Source organism: Hippopotamus amphibius, chromosome 2 (assembly GCF_030028045.1).
Source record: "Hippopotamus amphibius kiboko isolate mHipAmp2 chromosome 2, mHipAmp2.hap2, whole genome shotgun sequence".
Lineage (NCBI taxonomy): Eukaryota > Metazoa > Chordata > Mammalia > Artiodactyla > Hippopotamidae > Hippopotamus > Hippopotamus amphibius.
In genome coordinates this window covers 194,302,897-194,325,788 of record NC_080187.1, presented here as the reverse complement: position 1 = coordinate 194,325,788, position 22,892 = coordinate 194,302,897, and the positions used below count along the sequence as shown (strand labels likewise).

General features: G+C 38.2%; 1 protein-coding gene across 4 annotated transcripts in view; it reads right to left on the bottom strand.

The window, feature by feature from the left end:
• Positions 1-22,892, bottom strand: part of TMOD3 (tropomodulin 3) — a 77,675-nt gene that overhangs the window by 33,530 nt on the left and 21,253 nt on the right. For 3 of the 4 annotated variants that reach the window (XR_009051371.1, XR_009051372.1, XM_057722197.1), the window contains exons 2-3: positions 12,085-12,279; positions 6,188-6,344 (exon numbers count right to left, since the gene is read on the bottom strand). Coding sequence is in view for 2 of the 4 variants with exons in the window: in XM_057722197.1 (XP_057578180.1) it covers positions 6,188-6,344; positions 12,085-12,210 (283 nt within the window). In the remaining 2 variants the exon portion in view is untranslated. Of the gene's footprint in view, positions 1-6,187; positions 6,345-12,084; positions 12,280-22,892 lie in introns of those variants that run through there. The other variant, XM_057722198.1, reaches the window with a different exon arrangement.

The window sequence follows — 22,892 nt, the reverse complement described above, 5'->3', positions numbered from 1 at the left end:
ATTATAGCTGCCCGTAAATAATACTTAATAGACATGTATAGCTAAAGAGGCAGTAAAAACACTGAATGTATTATAAAAAGAAAACCACTACTTGTGAATGCAAAATTACTTGCTTTTTAATTCAAGCACTTCCATCTATTTCATACCCATCTAAAACATAAAGTAAAAAATAAGAAAAAAATTAAACATATAAACAGAAACAAAAACTATTATATTAGAAGACCTAAATAGTCATTTCTCCAAAGAAGACATACAGATGGCCAAGAGGCACATGAAAAGCTGCTCAACATCCCTCATTACTAGAGAAATGCAAATCAAAACTACAAGGAGGTATCACCTCACACGGGATAGAATGGGCATCATCAGACAATTGACAAACAGTAAATGCTGGAGAGGGTGTGGAGAAAAGGGAATGCTCTTGCACTGCTGGTGGGAATGTAAATTGATACAGCCACTATGGAGAACAGTACGGAGGTTCCCTGAAAAACTAAAAATAGAGTTACCATATGACCCAGCAATCCCACTGCTGGGCATATACCCAGAGAACACCATAATTCAAAAAGACACACGCACTCCAATGTTCATGGCAGCACTATTTACAACAGCCAGGACATGGAAGCAACCAAAATGTCCATCAACAAATGAATGGATAAAGATGTGGTACACATATACAATGGAATACTACTCAGCTGTAAAAAGGAATGAAATTGGGACATTTGTAGAGACATGGATGGACCCATGGATGGTCATACAGAGTGAAGTGAGTCAGAAAGAGAAAAACAAATATCGTACATTAACACATATATGTGGAATATAGAAAAATGGTACAAGTCAACCAGTTTGCAAGGCAGAAATAGAGACACAGATGTAGAGAACAAACATATGGAACCCAAGTGGGGAAAGCGGGGAGGGTTGGGGGGGGAATGAATTGGGAGATTAGGAGTGCCATATATGCATTACTAATAAGAAAAAAAATATCAAATTGTACATTTTAAATATATGCAGTTTATTGTATGTCAACTGTATCTCAATAAAAGTTCTTAAAAAAAAAAATCCTACGTGAAATAAGGTAGTCACAAAAAGACAAATACTACATGATTCCACTTATATGAGGTATCTAAAATGGTCAAAATCCTAGAAACAAAAAGCAGAATGGTGGTTGCCAGGAGCCATAGAGAGGGAGAAAGAGGGAGCTTGAGATGGGTATAGTTTCAGTTTCGCAGGATCAAAAAGTTCTAGAGTTCTGTTACAACAATGTTCATATAGTTAATACTTTAAAATGGTTAAGATGGTAAATTACATGTTATGTGTTTTTTACCACAAAAGTGAAAAAAGAAAAAAAGAATGTGAGAAAGCATTGTGGCAGATTATAATATTGTTAAAGTATTCACTGCTTCTCCCTCACTGTGGGCCCCAATGAGGCCAATTTGGCCACATGACTCTGCTTTGACCAATAAAACATGAATACAAACTAAAAAAACCTATTATATTATAGTTAAGGGTATACCATTTTTTCTATTTTCACCCATATCCCTCACCTCTATCATCTCTCCTTTTTGATATTTTCATATCATCCACGATTCTCTACCTTCTTTCCTACCTCCTCTAATCCTCCAAGATCTTTTCCTAGGTAACTAGAGATGATGAAACAAGAGCATACTGGGGAGCTTCCTGGGTCAGCTTAGGATAACTGCAGCTCTTTCACATATCTTATTTTCTCTTCTTGTCCTCAAATTTCATATTTTTCCTGCCATCTCTTTTTCTCACATCTCTCTCTCTCTTCTACATCCATTCTTCTTCCTCATTATACCCCCAGAGTCCACCTGACACACACATAATAGTAAAAAGTGATCTCATAAAATTATGTTCTCCTATATAAATAGGACTGAAGCTTTAAATAGTGTTATAGGTATGGCTGTACATATAAAAATATAGCCAGCAGTCTTTTCTATGACAAATACAAAGAAAGTGATGCTTTTGTCTGTCTTTGTGATTTTCCACACTTCAAAACTATGCATTGGTTTTGAATGCTTTTTCCGGCCCCCAAACACCTGAAGAACATGACATTCCCAGCACTAACAGTAGTGTGATGGTTAATACTATGTGCCAGTTTGGCTGGGCATCCTGCCCAGATATATGGTCAAATATTATTCTGGATGTTTCTGTGAAGGCATTTGTTGGAGGAGATTAACATTGAAATCAGTGGTTTTTGAGTAAAGGCATAATGTTGTGGGCCTTGCTATCAGCTGAAGGCCTTGACAGAACAAAGACTGATATTCTCTGAGAGCAAGAAGGAATTCTGCCAGCAGGCTGCCTTTAGATTCGAAATGCAGCTTTTCCCTGGGTCTCCAGCCTGCTGGCCTATTCTGCAGATTTTAGACTTACTAAGCCTCCACAATCACATACGCCAATTCTTTAAAATAAATCTCTTTTAATTGAGGAAACAACCCTTTCTACAATTGCATCATAGAATAAAATACCTAGGAACAAACCTACCTCAGGAGGTAAAGGACCTGGACTCGGAAAACTATGAGACACTGATGAAATATATTGAAGACAACACAAACAGATGGAAAGATATATTGTGTTCATGGATTCAAATAATTAATATTGTTAAAATGACCATACTCCCCAAGGCTATCTACAGATTCAATGCAATCCCTATCAAAATATCAAAGGCATTTTTCACAGAACTAGAACAAATAATTTTAAAATCTGAATGGAAACACAAAAAGATCCCCAACAGCCAAAACAATCTTGAGAAAGAAAAACAGAGCTGGAAGAATCAGGCTCCCTGACTTCAGACTATATTACAAAGCCACAGGCATTAAAACAGTATGGAGTTGGCAAAAAAAGAGACACACAGATCAACTGAAAAGAATAGAGAGCCCATAAATAAACCCAAGCACTTATGGTCAACTTGTCTATGACAAAGGAGGCAAGAATATACAATAGAGGAAAGACACAATCTTCAATAAGTGGTGCTGGGAAAACTGGACAGTTACATGTAAAAATGAAATTAGAACATTCTCTAACACCATATCAAAAAATAAACTCAAAAGAGATTAAAACCTAAATGTAAGACCTGAAACCATAAAACTCCTAGAAGAAAACATAGGCAGAATACTCCGGGATATAAATCCTAGCAGTATTTTTTTGGATCTGTCACCTAAGGCAAAAGAAACAAAAGCAAAAATTAAAAAAAATGGGATATAAGTAAATTTAGAAGCTTTTTGCATAGCAAATGAAACCACTGACTAGATGAAAAGACAACCTACTGAATGGGAAAAAATATTTGCAAATGATATGACTGATAAGGGGTTAACACCTAAGATATATAAACAGCTCATAAAACACAACATTAAAAAAACATACAACCTGATTAAAAAATGGACAGAAGACCTAAAGAGACATTTTCCCAAAGACAAAAGGTGGCTAACAGGCATATAAAACGGTGCTCAACATAGTTAATCACCAGAGAAATGCAAATTAAAACCACAGTGATATATCACATCACACCTGTCAGAATGGCTACCATCAAAAAGAACACAAATAACAAAAGTTGGTGAAGATGTGGAGAGAAGGGAACCCTTTGTGGGAATGCAAATTGGTGCAGCCACTGTGGAAAATAGTATGGAGGCTTCTTAAAAAACTAAAAATAGAACTACCATATGAACCAGCATTTCCAGTCCTGGGTATATATCTGAAGAAAACAAAAAAGCTAATTCAAAAAGATACATGCATCTGCATCTCTCTCTTTTCTTGCCCTGGAAATAGGTTCATCTGTACTATTTTTCTAGATTCCATATATATGCATTAATATATAATATTTGTTTTTCTCTTTCTGACTTACTTCACTCTGTATGACAGACTCTAGGTCCATCCACATCTCTACAAATGACTCAATTTCATTCCTTTTTATGGCTGAGTAATATTCCATTGTATACTTGTGCCACAACTTTATCCATTCACCTGTCAATGGACATTTAAGTTGTTTTCACGACCTGGCTACTGTAAATACTGCTGTAATGAACACTGGGGTACGTGTGTCTTTTTTTTTTTTTCTCTGTTCGTATCTTTTTTTTTTCAGCTCTTTATTGGAATATAATAGCTTTACACCTTTGTACCAGCTTTTGAGGGATGTGTCTTTTTGAATTATGGTTTTCTCAGGACATGGCGGGGGGGTGGGTGGTAGTGGTGGATGAATTGGGAGATTAGGCTTGACATAAATACACTACCATGCATAAAACAGATAGCTAGTGGAAACCTGCTGTATAGCACAGGGAGCTCAGCTCGGTGCTCTGTGATGACCTAGATGGGTGAGATGGGGGTGGGGAGATGGCAGGGAGGTCCAAGAGGGAGGGGATATATGTATACATATAGCTGACTCGCTTCGTTGTACAGCAGAAACTAACACAACATTGTAAAGCAATTATACTCCAATAAAAAAAAAAAAGATACATGCACCCAATGTTTATAGCAGCATTATTTACAATAGCCAAGATATGGAAGCAACCTAAGTGTCCATCAACAGATGAAGGGATAAAGAAGATGTGGTATATATGTACAATGGAATATTACTCAGCCATAAAAATAAAATGAAATTTTGCCATTTGGAACAACATGGATGGGCTTGGATGGTATTATGCTTAGTGAAATAAGTCAGACAAAGACAAATACTATATGTTATCACTTATATGTGGAATCTAAAAAATAAAACAAACTAATGAATACAACAAAAAAGAAACAGACTCACAGATATAGAAAACAAACTAGTGGTTACCGGGGGAGAGGAAAGGGGGGACAGACAAAATAGGCATAGGGGATTAAGAGGTAGGAACTACTATGTATAAAATAAATAGGCTTCAAGGATATATTGCACAGCACAGGGAATATAGCTAATATTTTATAATAACTAAATGAATTATAACCTTTAAAATTTGAAGCACTGTGTTGTGTATCTGAAACATACATTGTATATCAACTATACCTCAATTTTCACAAAAAGGAATGAATGACTGAAAGAATAAATAAATAAATCTATTTCTCTGTCTCTCTCTACACACAGACACACACACACCCTTTTGGTTCTATTTCTCTGGAGAACCCTGACCAATACAAGTATCTAAGGTAGTGATTCTCAACTAGAGATGAGGGTGAGTGGGGTTGATAAAAAGAGCAGAGGGGTTGGGGACGACAGATAATTTTGAAAAGGCCTGATGCAGACCTTGTGGAATACCTATTCACAACCTTTATCTATTAAAGAGGTGGGAATGTGAAAATGAATTTTCCACCTTCTCCTGCAGCTAAGGGGTAGCCATAGAGGAGAGTTGTGGCCAGATTCTTGAAAAGGGCTTCCTTTCCAAATAAAAAGCTAAAGCCTCACTAGGAGAAAGCACTATGCTCTAACCATTCTCCCTGCCTGGCCTACTAAGGATTCAGATGTAAAAACAGTGCCTGGAAGAGCCGAAGATCAGCTCTACTGCTGCCACCATTCCCGTCTTCCATGCACCGTATTCTAAATAGGAGTGCAAGCAGAATCTGGCTTCTTAGGCCAAGCTGTATAGAAAGCTGAGAAACTTAACCTACTTCACGTTAAATGTTATTATATAAAGAGCTTTAAAAAATATAGCTGTACTCTTTCTCCACTGAGGCTAGCTAAGGTCAAAATCTGCAATGGGAAGGACTTGGACTAGAAGAATTTCTTGAAAGTAATGATTATGAAGCATTGACAATTATAATGGTTATGAATCACTGAATTAATAAGGAAGACTATAGGGTCTTAAAAAGAGTCTTTGAAAATATGTCCTGAATTTTTTTTATGGCATTCCACTTTAAAGACAGGAGTTAGAATTGAGTGGCACTTTGACATTTTGTAGTATACAAATTTTAAATGCAATGTAGTAATGCATTTAAAATTCTACCTCAGTACACTTTTATTACAGTTGAGAACTAAAAAGTTCTAAAGAAAACTAAAAATCACTGTGTAATAAGACCTCACTAAGAAATCATTAACAAGGGACTTTTTGGCCAAGTTGGTGAAAGTAAAGGAAATGTCCAAATTACCTAATAATTTTTAAAGTCAACAGTATTGTATCTTTGAGGCTATCAGTGATGCACCTTTAAATATATAATTTTCTCCAGTTCTACCTGCTATCGAATAATGACTTCAAAATTCTGTGCTTACCTTTTTTTTCTCCAGTGTAGGGCACATAGTCTTCCCGGTCCTTATGCTCCAAAGCTTCCTTCTCCAGATACGAAAGGAGGTGTTCTCTATCAAATGGCCCTGTGGCAGACTTTGATGTCTGGTTCTTCTGCCGGAACCCTGCAGGCAGAAGGGCATTCTGCCAAAGAGAATGAATCAGCCATTATGACCAGCAAGAATGCCAACACTATATACATCCAGATGTTATCCATCTAAGAAAGAATTATAGACTAGAATGTGATGTAGGCATTAAAGACTTCATTACAGTTTTAGTGCAGCAACATAGAAGTGTTCCAAACAAAGTTTTTTAAAATTAGGTAGACTGGGGCGGGGAGGGTGGGGGGGACTCGAGGGGGGGGAGTCAAGGAAGGGAGGGAATATGGGGATATGTGTATAAAAACAGATGATTGAACCTGGTGTACCCCCAAAAAAATAAAAAAAAAATAAAAAATTAGGTAGAATTCACTTACATTATTATTAAAATAGGCACATTCACCTTTTCTTCAGAAAGTATTCTACTAGCAGGAAACAACCTTTACCTTTTAAAAAATTAATTTATTATTTATTTGTTTGTTTGTTTACTTTGGCTGCACCAGGCCTTAGTTGCGACATGCAGGCTCTTTGTTGCAGTGTGCAGACTCCTTAGCTGTGGTATGCATGCGGGATCCAGCTCCCCGGCCAGGGATCAAACCCAGGCCTCCTGCATTGGGAGTTTGGAGTCTTACCCACTGGACCACCAGGGAAGTCCCACCCTTTAATTTTTAAGTATCCTGAGACAGTAATAAAAAATAGTTTGTAATGTTTAATAACAGCTCGGCATATATGTATACTCAGAAAATAATTCCATTGCAAAAGAATGTTAATGACTATATACATCATAATCCTTCATAATGTTTGCTATTTTATCTTAAAGACTTTCTCGGAAGAAAAACATGTTAACCATACAATAGGATATCAGGCAATTAATGTTTACTTGTTTGTGTTTTTGTTTTGTTTTGTTTTTTTGATGTGGACCATTTTTTTTTTGTCTTCTATCAAATTTGTTACAATATTGCTTCTGTTTTATGTTTTTGGTTTTTTGGCTGGGAGGCAATTGGGATCTTAGTCCCGGACCAGGGACTGAACCCGCACCCCCTGCACTGGAAGGTGAAGTCTTAACCACTGGGCCACCAGGGAAGTCCCCTTGTTTGTGTTTAAATACAGTGCGAAACGCTCAACTTCTATGTGTACGTATGTGCCCTGTGTGTGGACACATCAGCACCAGGATGTATTTGCAGCTGCCACTGTCATCGCTACTCATGCACTAAGACACTCATTCTCATGGCACAAGTTACACTCCTAGATTTCCACATGGGTACACCTTTTTAAGTGCATGGAGTGACTGAGGGTGGGAGAGGGGTGAGAGGTGATAGACTTTTAGTCCTTACTCTGTATTTTCACTAAGCCCAGGAATAATAAGTGGTGACTAGACAATGTGAGGTCCATCCTTCTGCTTGTCAAAACCCAAAGAGGTGATACTATCTTGTCTCATAATTCCCAAGTATTCTTTGCTTTGAAAAAGGGAGGCAGCCAGAAAAGTCACACAACAGGGCCAACTCTGTTCTACAACACTTCCCAATATTGGCGAGGATGCTGAATCTCAGGTGTTATAAGATCATTTTTCATTACAAAGAGTGATCTTATATGGATAATGATAATAAGAAATACTCATTTTACAACTAGAAAATATGGCACTTCAACTTTGGCTATTTGATAAAATCCTCAATAATTTCATAAAATTCACCTTTGTGTTCTCATGTAATGGTGTATGCATTACACAGAAAGCTCACCTATCAAAATGAAATACAAAAGAGGTCTGTTCCTAACCATGCACCAAAAATGCTTCTACAACACAAAATAAACATAAAAAAGAAACACAAGATTTCTACCCTCAGACTTTCAAATCAAGAGAAGAGCTACACATGAAGAATCGATTCCCACCCAATCATCAAGTCTTATCCATTTTTACTTCCTAAAAAAACTGTCTAACTTTTTCTCCATCTCCAATACCATGACTCTGGTCTATACTATGTTCCAAGCTGGCATAGAATATTACATTAGCCTCCCAACTGATGTCCCTGGATCAGTTGCCTGATACTCTTCAACCTTCACTCCCACCCCTCAAGGTTATCCTAGCCTCACCACACACGTACCCCTCTCCATTCTAGCCACATCAGCCCTGTTCCTCCCTTGTATTTCCCATATACTTCCTTCCCTGGAATGCTCTGTCCATCCTTTTTCACTATTCATTTTTTAGAATGCAGCTCCAAGGAAAGCTTTTGCTGACCTCCCATTATATGCTCTTATATGGCATGATTATCTGATTAATGTCTAACTCCCCCCCTCCTACCAGCCTGCATCATGGAGGCAAAGACCATATTTGTTTTGATCACTCTCATATCCCTAAGCCTAGCATAGTACCTGGGATCTATAGGTTGCCCCCTCCCCCATATTTATTGAATAAATATTTGAGAATACTCTTAAAGAAAAATGCTCACTAACGCAAATTAATATGTTACTTTCCTTCACCATCAATAAGGCTTATATATACATACTGCTACTTCATGGTGGTAGCAATGGAGATGCATTATTCCACCTTTCTGCTCAAGCCAATGTCAAACATACAGGTTTTAAATGATATGTTAGCTGGAATCCTGGCTCCTTAAATACAGTCTCTGATCACAAAATAAATGAGAGCTAACTGGCTTTGGAGACATGCGCTAAGCTTTATTAGAAGTACACTTTAATCAAGTAAGTTAATGGATCATAATTACTTAACAGATTAAAATCTCATTAAAATGACTGCCACTGAAAATTACATGCTTCTCCCTTGCAGTTGAATTTTGTTGTAATTTATTCTCAGTCTTAGAAACAAAAAAAATAGCTTTTGCCTAGGCTGGCTGTCTTTTGGAGACAGAAGTTTTGAGAAAACATAGTAAGTTGTTAGCAAATAAATATATTGAATGCAGCATAAGTAAAACAGCCCTCCAAAATATAACAAGGCACCATATACAAACTTCATCTGCTCTTCTCTTGCCTACCTTCTGAGACTTTGTAAGGTACAGTGTATTCCTCTGACTGAAGTAGCTGCTACTACCCTGGCCCTCTTGTCTTCCCTGGTCCTTTACTGGCACACTTTCCAAAAACTTCACCCAACAAGTGGCAAACTGTCAATAAATATCACTGTTCTTCTAGTCTCAACTAACTGTATCTGAGGTTGGGGGAGTTACAACTAGCACTGGGGAGTTTGCAAAATACATCCAGAAGTCAGCCTCCCCATACAAGAAGCAGGCCATGGATTTCCAAATATGAAAATATAAGCCATCAGCTTCTAGATTTATACCGTAAGGCACAAATTAAAGGGGACTCACTGTAATTTAACAGAAAGACCACTACACTCTGCTAGGGATCAATCAGGTAGTAAAGGATCTAGTCTCAGTTCTTTCCCTAATTGTATTAACTGAGGCAAGTCACCTAACTTTTGTTTTCCATCTGTGAAACAGAGGGCGAGCACTAGATCAATGTTTCTCAACCAGGGGTGTTTTCATCCCCAAGTAATTGGCAATACCTGGAAACACCTGATTGTCACAAATTGGGGGAAGGCATATTAATCACGTTTTTAATTTTCTGTATTTTATGATGCTTTGACATCTTGGGAGCCTTGCTAATCCTGGAAAGGCTGCCCCTCCCAGGGATAACTGATTCCTAGGAATAGCAAACAACTCCCTCTGTCACCAGTGCACCTTTTATACGAAAACCAACCAATCCAGAGCCCATACCCCCAACCACCTCTTTCATCTTTCACACACTTCCCCTGCCCTAAATCACCCAGGGCCAGGTACTAGACAACTAGAGACCACTCCTGTAGCCCAGGGCCAATGAAATTACTCAAACAATCCAATCCTAAACTTGCTCAAACCTGCGGACCCTGTTCCAACTATTCCCTCCCTTGGAAACCACAATAAAAGCTCTGAGCCACACGTTCTCCTCGCTCCCTCTGCCTCCTGAGCAGCCCAGCTGCTTCCCCGTGTGGCCCCACGTGGCGTGGGTGCACCTCCTGCTGTTGGGAACTGTTTCCAAGTATGTCATCTTATCAGACCTGATTAAAACAGAATCCCAGATACATTTTATTTTTAATTTTTATTTATTTATTTGATTGTGCCAGGTCTCAGTGTGGCTCACAGGCTCCTTAGTTGAAGCATGCAAACTCTTAGTTGTGGCATGCCAAATCAAGTTCCCTGACCAGGGATTGAACCCAGGCCCCCTGCACTGGGAGCACAGAGTCTTAACCACTGCACCACCAGTGAAGTCCCCTCGCAGGTACATTTTAAATCAGGAGGGTGTACTATTAGCATGTAGTGAGTAGAGGCCAGGGACGTTGCAAAACATCCAACAATGCACAGGACAACCCCACAGCAAAGAATTATCTGGCCCCAAATGTCAACAGTGCCAAGGCTGAGAAACCCTGGACTAGATGAACTCTTATGTTCTTACCATTTGATTCAAATAGATCTGATAGGTTGAACTGGCTGGAGAAGATACTGCTGTGACATGCAAAACAGCACCGTTATTCTGCGTTATCCCACAGACTTAGGTGCACTGAAAAATCTTCCTTATAATAACAATTATGGTTAAGGGATTTGATCAATGGCATAGACACATTACCAAGTGCTAAAGTAATGCTGAGAATAGGCATGTAATTCTTAATAAAAATTAAAAAACATTCTAGCAGGAAATAAATGTGTGGTAGTGACAAGAACATTTTCATAAAACAAACTCATCACAATTCTTAAAAGGGACTAAAAATCAATGTCTTGGCATAATAAAATACAGTAAAGAAAAGAAGCCTAGCAAATAGCTATTACCTTCAGATTAAAGAGCCATAACCTCAGTGTTCTCCCCTCACTGCCTCCCATCCTCACTCCCCCGCAAACAACCCCAATCATACCAAGGATTAAAAATTTAAGGGTCGGGCTTCCCTGGTGGCAACTAAGCCCGTGCACCACAACTACTGAGCCTACACTCTAGAACCCACAAGCCACAACTATTGACCCCACGTGCCACAACAACTGAAGGCCATGCACCTAGAGCTTGTGCTCTACAACAAGAGAAGCCACCTCAATGAGAAGCCCGTGCACCGCAACTAAGAGTAGCCTCCGCTCACTGAAGCTAGAGAAAAGCCCACTTGCAGTAACGAAGACCCAGTGCGGCCAATAAATAAATAAATATTTTTAAAAAAAAGAATTCAAGGGTCAAGGGTCATTATGTCTAAGATAAACAACATCCATTTTGCAAAATAAAGCGTATGTACATATATTCAGGTCTGCTCTACATGGACTGCAGTACTGCCCAGAGTCTACTTAGATCTAGTCCACCAATAACTAGAAACTCTGATCCAATTTGGTCAGCATCTTTCAGAAAGGTAACAATTAGATTTAAGGTCATGAAGAACTTTCTAGAGACACTCCCTACACTGCAGCCAACCTGGTAGAGAAGCCCTGAAGAGGCACAGAGGCTGGCATTTATCAAAGAGCTAATCGTCTGCATTTAAAAACATTCTTTCATGCCCGGAAAGAAAAGATTTCTTAAAGGGGAGAAAATTTCAGAAAGATGTTTAAAAATAACAATGTTGGAGAAAATAGTTGAGAACAGTCATGTCATTAGAGGTAGAAGGCAGAAGTGGGGGAACTGGAAAGGAGGCCAAAAGTTCCTTTGGATTAGGAGAAGGGGAGTAGCAGTGTCTGGGAAAAGTCATGAGAAAGCTAACTGTTCAAAGGCAGCTACTTAGTATCAAAGGGTTTGAAAGATTATTTCATTTCTCTTTATTACCTAGCACCTACCTCAGGGTCAAGATCATCGAGAACAGTTTCCAGTTGTTTCAGTTCTATTTCTGATAGATTCCCAAGGAGTTCATCTTCATCGAGGTCCTTGTACTTTTCTAAGTCCTTCCGGAATGATAGTGCCATGGTTTGCAGTAAAAGTCACTTAATTTTTGCTATTCAGAACAGTCAGAAGTGATTTCTTTTTTCTTAAAGCTATGGAGAGAAGAAACACAAACATTTAAAATGTTAAGTCATCCCCACCTACTTAGATCTATTTTGGGTTAAATGAAATGTAATTTCCATGTGTCATATAGTCTTTGACCATATATCATGCACTACCCTTGGCTACAAACCATTTAATGCCTTTACCTTTAGTCTTTTGTTGACAAAAAGCAAGCAAACAAAAACAAAAAGCCACAACTGGGAAAAAAAAAAAGATGGGGAGGAGGGAATAAAATTCAAATCCATTAAAACAGCTACTTGATAGAATTTAATTTCCTGATAACTGAGTTTTAGGGGGAAAGAACTTACGTTATGTGCCAACATATAATTTTTTCCATCAATGGCTTTCAAATGATTACTACCAGAGTACTTTGTTTAAGCACAGTATGTTTGAGGCATGCTTATTCTACTGTAAAGTGCTTAGAAGAACATTATTTTCTGACTCAATATTAATATGGGGGGATATTAATATATTCTTCATGGGAGGAGTGACCATTGGAAAAAATATTTGAGAAGGTGCACTTAAAAATTGTTTTGAAAAGGCATTTTTTCTTCTAATTTATATTTTGTTGCATTATGAAAATAATACATTTATTTAGTGCAGTAATCTAGGTTCTAAGTTGAAATAAAAGAAAAATCTGAAGAAAGTGTACTGATTATTTTTTAAATGTGAAATATTAGGTGTATTCTAACCAATACATACTAGCATTCTTATTAGGAAAAGGCATTTTTAAAGGAAAAAAATAACATTCTGAAAATGTTTCAGTAAAATACTCAAAGCCATGCTGGGATATGTCCACTGACTAGCAAGACTGGTCAGGCAGGTCTGGTGACAGGAAGGGATCTTCACCATTTCCTCACTGTGTTAATCCCTCCCAAACAGCTATGAAGTGACTCCAAAAGCAGCATCTTTCCAGATTTAGTGGGACTGTTCCATAAGGAAAAAAATACTTAAAATAAGTACTGCAAAAAGCGTGAAGTAAAAATGAAGTACTTCTATACATTTTAGTCATGTATATGGATCATTTGCCTCACAAAATGTTCCTATGTAAATAAGAAATAATCCTCAGACTTAGGGGTTTGGCTAAATTTTTCTTAGCTGTAAAATGCTCAGTACTTCAAAGTCTGGATACACTTTCTACTCCCTTCTCCCCAGTTTTCCCAACTTCATATTTTAACTAATAAATGATCCTCCTTAAACCAGTACCATTTTATGGATCCTTTCATGTGTTTTCATCTCCTATGAAGACAGGAAGGTTCAGCCATGGGGGTCTGTCAGCTAGCAAGCATCTGGGTCCCACAGCAAGCAAATGAACAGAGCTGTGCTCATGCAGATGTTACAGTGCAGGCATTCTGTGTACCTGCCCCACACAGCTCTGGCTTACAGCTGTTCTACTGGAACCTCGTCTGGTCTAGCAGTTAACCCTGGAATTTTTTCGCTTCTTTGAACACGTCATTGCTATCATTACTAAGTTTGGTAAACATCCTTTGCACTTCCACCTTTAAGACAACAAGCCTATCAAGTATCCTGAGAGTGTATTTTCTTGATTAAAAATAATAGAGTCTGAGGAGATGATTCAATAGAAGGTATTGGCACTTTCAAATATATTAACCATAAAATGTAATTTTAAAGAAGGTGGCAGGCAATTTTAGGAGAAAAAATACATAGAAGAACATTCTGAAAAAATACTCCCTTCACTGAAATACCAGTGACATGGTATTTGAGACAGGTATGGGTAAGAAATGGATGAAAGTACAAGAATATGTACCAAGAGTAATTATTTAGCTTTCACTATTTTTTAATGTTTGGAAAATCAATCCAAAAAGTTTTTAATGTAGTTTAGTATAATTTATTTGAGGGGTTTTTTATAGTATACAATACAATAAAGCTAACTTCTCGCTCAATAAATATTTTGAAGAAATACATATTATTTTGAACATCCCCTCACTTTACTCTCAAGTGTTCCAGTTTGGGCCATAAATTCAATGGTCATCCTAATAATAAGGTACTATAATGGGCTATACGTAGGAACGCGGTATTAGGGACAAAGGCAATGTTATGAGCCGCCCAGGGTCTGCAGGTTTGGAACATGACAGTTCTTTTTTTTTTTTTTTAAGCAGAAGAAAAAGTAACGTATATTTTCCCCATCTAAGGATAATAACATTTGGTATATATCCTAGTATTTTCATGACATTCCTTAGAGTGACTAAATAGATTACTCCAACAGATGGCTTCTTATCGCAAAGTAAAATCTGTCACACAAAGCATGTTTATATATTGCTTAAAGATTAATAAAATAGACATATTAAAAAAGAGATTAATAAAATGAACACAGCAAACACATCACCAGCCTCAGAAAGAGAACACTACTAGCACTCTCTCTCATGTTTCCCTTTCCAGTTGCATCTCTTCCCCAAAAGTAGCCATTGTACTGAATTCTGAATTAATCATTCCCTTTCTTTCTTTACCTTTCTTTACCTTCACTCTTTACAGTTTCACCTTAAAGGTACATATCTTTAAGCAGTTTCAGCTTTGCTATTTTTTGCACTTACATATATATGAACTCGTACAGTACATATCCTTCTGTGACTTGCTTTTTACACTCAACATGGCTTTGAGTTCATGCTTATAGCTGAACTTCTTTCATTTTCATTTCTATATCATATTCCATTGTATAAATGAACATGAGTTGCTTCTAGTCTTTCCTGCTCTATTTTTCTGCTGTAAACAATCTTGTTACCTATTTCCTGGTATACATGTGCAAGAGCTTCTCCAAGTTGTCCAAACCTAGGAATGGAATTGCTGGGGAAAGTGTATGGTATCACTCAAGTTTACTAGGTAATGCCAATCCATTTTCAAAGTGGCTGTACTAATTTGCATTTCTAGAAGATTCAGGACATGACAATTTCATGTTGCTCATCCTTGCTAACTATTGATATTATCAGAGTTGGGTATTTTTTCCCCCCATTCTGGTGGATATGAAATGATATTTCATTGTGGTTTTAATTTGCATTTTGCTGAGTTATGATGAGGTTGAGTATCTTTTTTGCGTTCTTGACCTTAGTCACTTAGACATGGTGGTGTTCCTTAGTCTGTGAAGAATCTTTGCCCATTTTTATATTGTATTATCTTTAAAAAAAAAAAAAGATGCTCTTTATTATATTCTGGACAATAATCTTTGTCAGTTATACATTAAAAATCTCTTCTTCCATTTTAACTCTTACTAGTTTATTAAGATACTTCTGGGGGAAACATCAAAGTGTTTCTCATTTAATTATTTAAGGAATTTACTTCCTTGGCTTGTTTTTTCCTTTTCAAAGCAATGGAAAGGCATTTCCTTCAAGTTTGGATAATAACATTTTGCCAAGAAGCAAGAACTTCCAGGTACTAAACCAGAGTCTCCCAGAAGCTTCAATTCTGCTTCAGTAAAAAGCAAACAACCGCTACTCATCCTACCTAATGTTGCTCAAAACTCACCAAAAGTGTTCACATTCTCTGATTCTCCAATTTGATTGTACCTTCCCTCTCAGCTCTCATCTTTTACTGTGGGTTATCTGTGTACTGACAATGTGCCAAGTACTAGCAAGAGAAGCTCAGAACTCCCTAAGAAGTGAAGCTCTGGAAGCCATGCTTTGCTCTGCTTTCTGTCCCATGGATAACATGTCCTCTCTTGTTTGTTCTTTGAGATCTGTAATATTGGATGGGGAACAAATTCCGAATGGTTTCAACCAGAGTGCTAGAAAAGTATCTTAAATCTACACTGGGTCTACAGGAACTTTTTTTTAATCCCCAAGCTAATGTAAAATACATTTCATAAAAATACACATAATTTACACAGCACAGGAATAGATTTTTTTAAAGCATAATATTCTCATAGTCATTTTTTTAAAAGGTTGTATATAAGCAAAAGTCAGTTTTACCAGATAAGTTAGGCAAACTTTCAGGCAGAAGTAGAAAAATTTTTAGCTTGAAATTCTAGTATGATCAGAATGTTTAATTCTCCATCCTTAACTCACTTTCTAGAGCAGTGGTTTTCAAGTTTTAGACTGAATCAGAATCCCCTGGAGGGCTTGTTAGGACACCACCCCTGGGCCCCACACCCAGTTTCCTGATTGAGCAGGTCTAGAGTAGGACTGAAAATCGGTATTGTTAACCGGCTGCCAGGTGGTACTGATGCAGCCAGTCAGGAACTCGGCTTTTAGAGCCACTGCTCTAGAGGAACTGACTTCATAAATCTAAATTCTGACAACTAGGTTGCACATTCTTGTAGCAGTCTATCTTGTCCTACTCACAGGCTGAAGAATTTTGTTAAAATAGTCCCCAAAGTCTACGGGAACTGTTGCCATGGTATGCTTTCCTTTTCACTCTGCCACTTGCTTCTTCACTGGATTTCGATTAGCGGAGGCAATACCGAGGAACATATATGGAAGCTCCTGGAATATTCTGGGCCAAAAGCCTTCATTCCATTAACCAACTTCCTTTTCATTTATTACTTGTCTCTAGAATCCTCCTTTTTTTTTTTTTTTTTTTTTTTTTAAAGAATCCTCCTTATTTTTCACACATGATTTCCAGGACCCTGCAAATTTACAGATCAATTCTCAGCCATCTCATTTCACAGATGTTTTAAATTTTAGCTTTCTATTTAGATACTTTTTAAATAGCTGCATTCTAGATCTTTGGGATCACTTTTTTTTTCATCTTTATTGGAGTCTAATTGCTTTACAATATTGTGTTAGTTTCTGCTGTACAACAAAGTGAATCAGCTATATGTATACATATATCCCCATATCCCTTCCCATTAAGCCTCCCTCCCACCATCCCTATCCTACCCCTCCAGGTCTTCACAAAGCATCGAGATGATCTGCTTGTGCTCTGCAGCAGCCTCCCACTAGCTATTTTACATTTGGTAGCGTATATATGTCAATGCTACTCTCTCACTTTGTCCCAGTTTCCCCTTCCTCTCCTGTGTCCTCAAGTCCGATCTCTACACCTGCATTTCTATTCCTTCCCTGTCACCAGATTCATCAGTACCATTTTTCTAGATTCCATATATATGCGTTAGCACTGTTGCTATTTGTAAGCACTGTTGTGAGATTTCAGATGCCATATTTATATTTATCACTGCACAAGGTAGAACTGCTTTAACTGTTCTAAACTAATACAGAGGCAGTCTTAATGCCTAAATGATGCATTTGCACAAAATGGAGACAAAGCACTATGGAACCAAAGGTTTGTCTGAGATTCAAACGCAGAAAAATAGTAGAAGAGTTATATCCGCACATGGTAGATGGTCAGACAGGCAAAATGAACTCAAAGAGAACTCGTACTAAGCAGTCAGTACCATATTCCCACTGATGGCAATTTAGATTTTGCAAAAATCATCAATTAACACTAGAATCCACAATAATTTTTTAAGAGAAATACTTCTCTAACCAATTTCCACTTATTTTCTTTCAGTTTCACATTTTTTTATAGAGTAAGGTCTTGACACTGACTTTTTAAAAAATAAAACTGGAATTACATGATTCAGAGTTACATTCTCTCAATATATGAGGTTAACCCCCACTTCATCACTATTTCAACAGGGCAGGCTCAGAGGTCAGCCTCTTATATGTTCTCTCTTTAATGCACACATGTGATCTTGTTATTTTCTGGTTCAAAAATCTAAAATAGACGCATAGTACCTTCAATGGGATTAGGCAAAGTACAGTGTCAGTGGGCCGAATTTGGCCGGCTGCCTGTTGTTGTAAATAATGTTTTATTGGAACATAGTCACATTCATTCACTTATGTATTGTCCGTGGCTGCTCTTGTGCTGCAATGGCAAAGTTGAATAAATGCAACAGAGATCCATATGGTTTGTAAAACCTAAAGTATTTACTATCTGGCCCTTCAAAGAAGAAGTTTGCCAAGCCCTTAACCTACAAGATAAAGTCCAAATTCCTCAGTATGAGATATGTAGTTCACAACCAGGTCCCAGCCAGCTTTCTATTATAATGTTATCTCTGGCTGCTCACCATTACATAGCCTATACACCAAACAGGCCCCAAAGTTTTAGGTCTCTATGCCTTTGCTTATTTCCTTCCCTCTCTCCATAGTGAATGCACTCTTTCTCATCTACCATGTCCTCAAACCCCTACATATTCTCCAAGGCCTAGCTAAAATGTTATACATATCTTCCTTGAAATCTTCCCTGCTCTCCATTCCCAACCCCAGGAAAGATTAGTATCTTCAATTGATAAGATCAACATATGATGATAAGAGAGTATTTCCTCAAAGAAGTAGACAGAACAAATGACTATAGAATGATGGTAACATAATTATGGAAAAAAGTAAGCATGCAGATATAAGAAAATGGGGTTCATTAAGCAAGATTTGGCCGTATTCATTAAGCACAAGAGAGGCATGGTATCCTGACCAGCAGATGTGATTGGCTGTTTCCCACTGCAGTTATATGCCTCGTATGAAGAAGCATCAGACAGCCAATGCCTGATGTCATTCAACATTTATACCACTCAATTCCCCTTATTCTGCTCCATGCTCACCAAGTAATCTTCTAATTAAAACTTGGCTATTCACATAGCTTTCCTCACTGTAAATTAACAAACTGAGGTTTTGACTTACACACCAGTCTTTTATGAGTGTGGTTAGTATGGGCCACTTTTTAAGAAATTAGGCACCTTTTGGTGGACTGAAATCAGGTCTCTGCAAAAGCAAAGCTGAGGACCATCGTATGAAATCCTATCCCAGGATTGGCTGGCCAGCTACTCCTAAAGACACCCTCTATCTCATGTCAAACCAACACTGACAGTGTATTAGGTCATCTGTTTCTCTCTCTTGCTGAACACTGTAAGCCCCTTGAAGAAGAGAGATTCTCTCCTAGATCTTATTTCTTACTGGGTTGCCATCACCAGGTGCAGTAGCTGGTTACACATAGTTAAACCAAATTTGATTTAACTGGATCATATACCAGTCTCCCCTTTCTTTTTGGTAGTTCCCTCTGAAACAGGAGGGAAGGGGGCAGGGCGCAAACTTTGAAAGAATGACATAGCCCAAGGACATGACATAAACTGATTAGAACCAAGTGGGTCCAAGATGGCAGACAAGTCAACTTCCACTAGACCTTAAACCTCAATATACGTGCATTGTACCACATCAGCAAGCTAAATGACACACCGACAGGTGCCACAGTTCCAAGGCTGACCATAAGGATCAAAAAATGGGCGGTGGCCCAATTTCTAGAAATCTCCACCCCTTCTTGAAATAGCTGGAATACTCCTCCCATTCATTAGCCTATGAAATTACCCACCCCTATAAAAACTGACAACCCAACACCCTGGTGCCTCTCTCACCTTCTGAGATGGCACACACTCTGTTTGTGGAGTGTGTTCCTCTCTAAATAAATCCACTTCTTACCTATCGCTTTCTCTCTCACTGAATTCTTTCTGCAATGAGACATCAAAAACCTGAGCTTCATTAAGTCCTGAAAACAGGTGTGTGATCTCAGTTGGAAGACCTTGGGTTTTGGCCGGGTTCAAGTCCCAATCTGGGTTTAGGCTGGGTTCGAGTCCTGGCACATGGGTTCAAGTCCCAATCTGAGGCACATGGTTTCACCTCTACCTGCCCCAAATATCTAGTATCTCTCTTGCTCCCTCACTCTATTTCCCTTATTACAACTAAAAAGGCACTGATAATCAGTCTTTGATACTTCTGCTAATCTTTACAGCCTCTGCATTGTTGTCTTTTCTTCCCTCAGTGTCAAACCGTTTCAGCTTGACATTCAGGGTTCTCTGCTGTCTAATCTTCCCTAGTTAAAACAAAAGAAAAAACATCTGCTTATCAGTTACCAGTCCTCTGCAATTATATACATGCCCTGATGAAGATCTGGTTTTCTTCTGAGTAAAGAAATGAATTTCCTTCTCAGGAGATACCAAGCCTCATTCTTCAGATGTGCTGGGCTTAAGACTGTGTGTCTTTTCCTGGCTGGCTTCTCCTAGGACCCCTGGGTACTAAACCAAGCTGACCGACCAGGTCAGAAATCTTTTTATTTCTGTCTCAAGATTCCCAGATGATTGTTTCTCAATATAGTTGCTATTCAGTCAACAAATATTTTTAACATCTCCTGTATTGTTCCAGACAACAGGCGTAAGCAGTGTACAAGTCAGACAAGTTCCTTACCCCAGTTTATTTTAAAGGTGGCAGAAAGACAAAAAACAATGAACGAAAAACCAAGGTAGTTAACAGATAGTAATAAATACGATAAGGAAAAACCCACGACAATGCTATAGGAGAAGTGAGAGTCAGGAAAGTTACGTTAAGTGTTTCAGATAGACTGTTCTGAAAGGTGACTTTTAAGCCAAGATCTAAAGGTCTCTCACAACCCTCAGCCTAGGACTGTGCTAACAGCAGCAATCTAGGTGAGAAACAATGGTGGCTTTGCTTGAAGTTGTAGCTGTGGAGATAGAAGTGGAAAAAAACATGCGACACATTTTAGAAGCAAAGCCAAAAGGACTTGTCCACAGATTGGCTATAAGGGGCTAAGGACAAGAGATGCACTGAAGGATGACCCCTGTGTTAATTTCAGTTGGTATTTAATAATTTTTTTTCTTGGTTCCATACCTATTTTTTCTGAAGAGCTGAACATGGCCCTATGCCACCTATATTTCTAGGCCCGAAAAAAAAGGTTCTTGGTTAATATTTTCATAATGGTTTGTTTTGAGATCTACATTGTGAAATGTTCTAACATGACAAATTTTGAACAAACCCACAATAATAACAACCACTTAACCAAACAAAATAAACCAATTTAAAATTACTAAATAAAACAACTGCTGGGTATGGCCTTTAAATATATTTGGAGGCTAAACAAAAGTGTATGTCTTTGTTAATATTATTTCTGGCATCAACTTTTGCAAAGAGCTGAGTCTAAAAAGTGAAACAAGCAAACAGTCTGTCATGATTCTTAAAAACTATTACACAATTACCATTCCTAACTTATTTTTCTCTCCAATATTTTTAATACTTATAGTCAAATTGCTAAAGGAGAGATGATCATGAATCTGGCACCCAGCAATCACTGTGATTTCCAGGTCCACACAGCTGACCCTCAAACACCTAGTCTCTGAGTTCCTTGACCTTCTCTCTTCTGATTGTCTGGTCCTCCACCCTACCTCAGCTCTACAACCCCATGGTTGTAACCTAGTTCTAATCATCACCAATAATTGTACCCCTCCACAACTCTCAATTTCTTTGATCCTCTCTCTGGAACTCCTCTGACAAAACCCCAATCCTGGTTAAAATGTTCTTCCTACTCATCATCTGTACCAGGATGTCAGATAAAACACGAGAAAAACACACCAACTGACCAGTTATATTTAATATTTATCACCAGTAACATCAAATAGCTCTGCCTAGTAATCCCATTGCATTCCCCTAGTCCACCACTCTCCCAATATCTAATATGACTATTTTACTTCTTTTCCCTCAAATCTTTAATATTTCTTACCTATCACTCTCAAATGAAGACCCTCCCTAGGACTTCCTAGGTGGCGCAGTGGTAAAGAATCCACCTGCCAATGCAGGGGACACAGGTTTGAGCCCTGCCCTGGGAAGATTCCACATGCCACGGAGCAACTAAGCCCGTGTGCCACAAAAAAAAAAAAAAAAAAAAAAAGACCCTACCTTAATATTTCATTGAGAATATAGAAGTAATCATAAAAGGATAGCTAAGCTCCCACTGCTATGTCTACCAACTGACCTGAATCTGTACACACCTACTCTTATCTTCTCTCTTGTTTTTACAGATAAACTGTCCAGACTCTTAAGGCCAATCCCACTGCCTGTGACCAAATTCCACCCATGCTCATTTATACAAGATCATTCCAGTCACTGGGTCCCTTTCTCTGCAGGATCATGTCCATCAGCATAAAGACTGTAACATATCTCCCAAATCAAAAACAAACATTCCTTTGACTTCACATCCCCCTCCCAACTATCTCTTGGCTCCTTTTTACAGCAAAATTCCTTGAAAGAACTATCCGTTTTTGGTACCCCAAGTTCCCTCCCTCTTATTCTCTCATACCTTCTCCAATCTGGCTTTTGTTCCCAGCTCCTATTCCACCCAAACTGATCTTGTCAGCAATGACCTGCATGGTGCCAAATCCAGCTGTCAATTCTTTTTTTTTTAATTTTAAAATATTTTATTAATTATATACAGTAAAAGTCACTCATTCTGATGCACAATTTTGTGAGCTTTGATAAATGCATAGAGTTGTACAACCACCACCATAATCAAGATACAGAGCCAGCTGTCAATTCTTAGTCCTTATCTTATGAGACCTATGAGCAGCAACATCTGACAACAGATCACTCCTTTCATCCCAAAACACTTTTCTCACTTGGCTGTGGGGACATTATTTTCTCTTGGTCTCCCTTTATCTCTCTGGCTGCCCCACCTCACTCTCCTTTGCTAGTTCCTCATCTTCCCTACTTTAAATGTGGGAGTGCCCCCAGGACTTAAGTTCTTTGGACAGCTTCTCTTTTCTATACTCACTCCCTACGTGATTTCATACACTGACAACTCCTGGACTTATGTCTCCAATTTG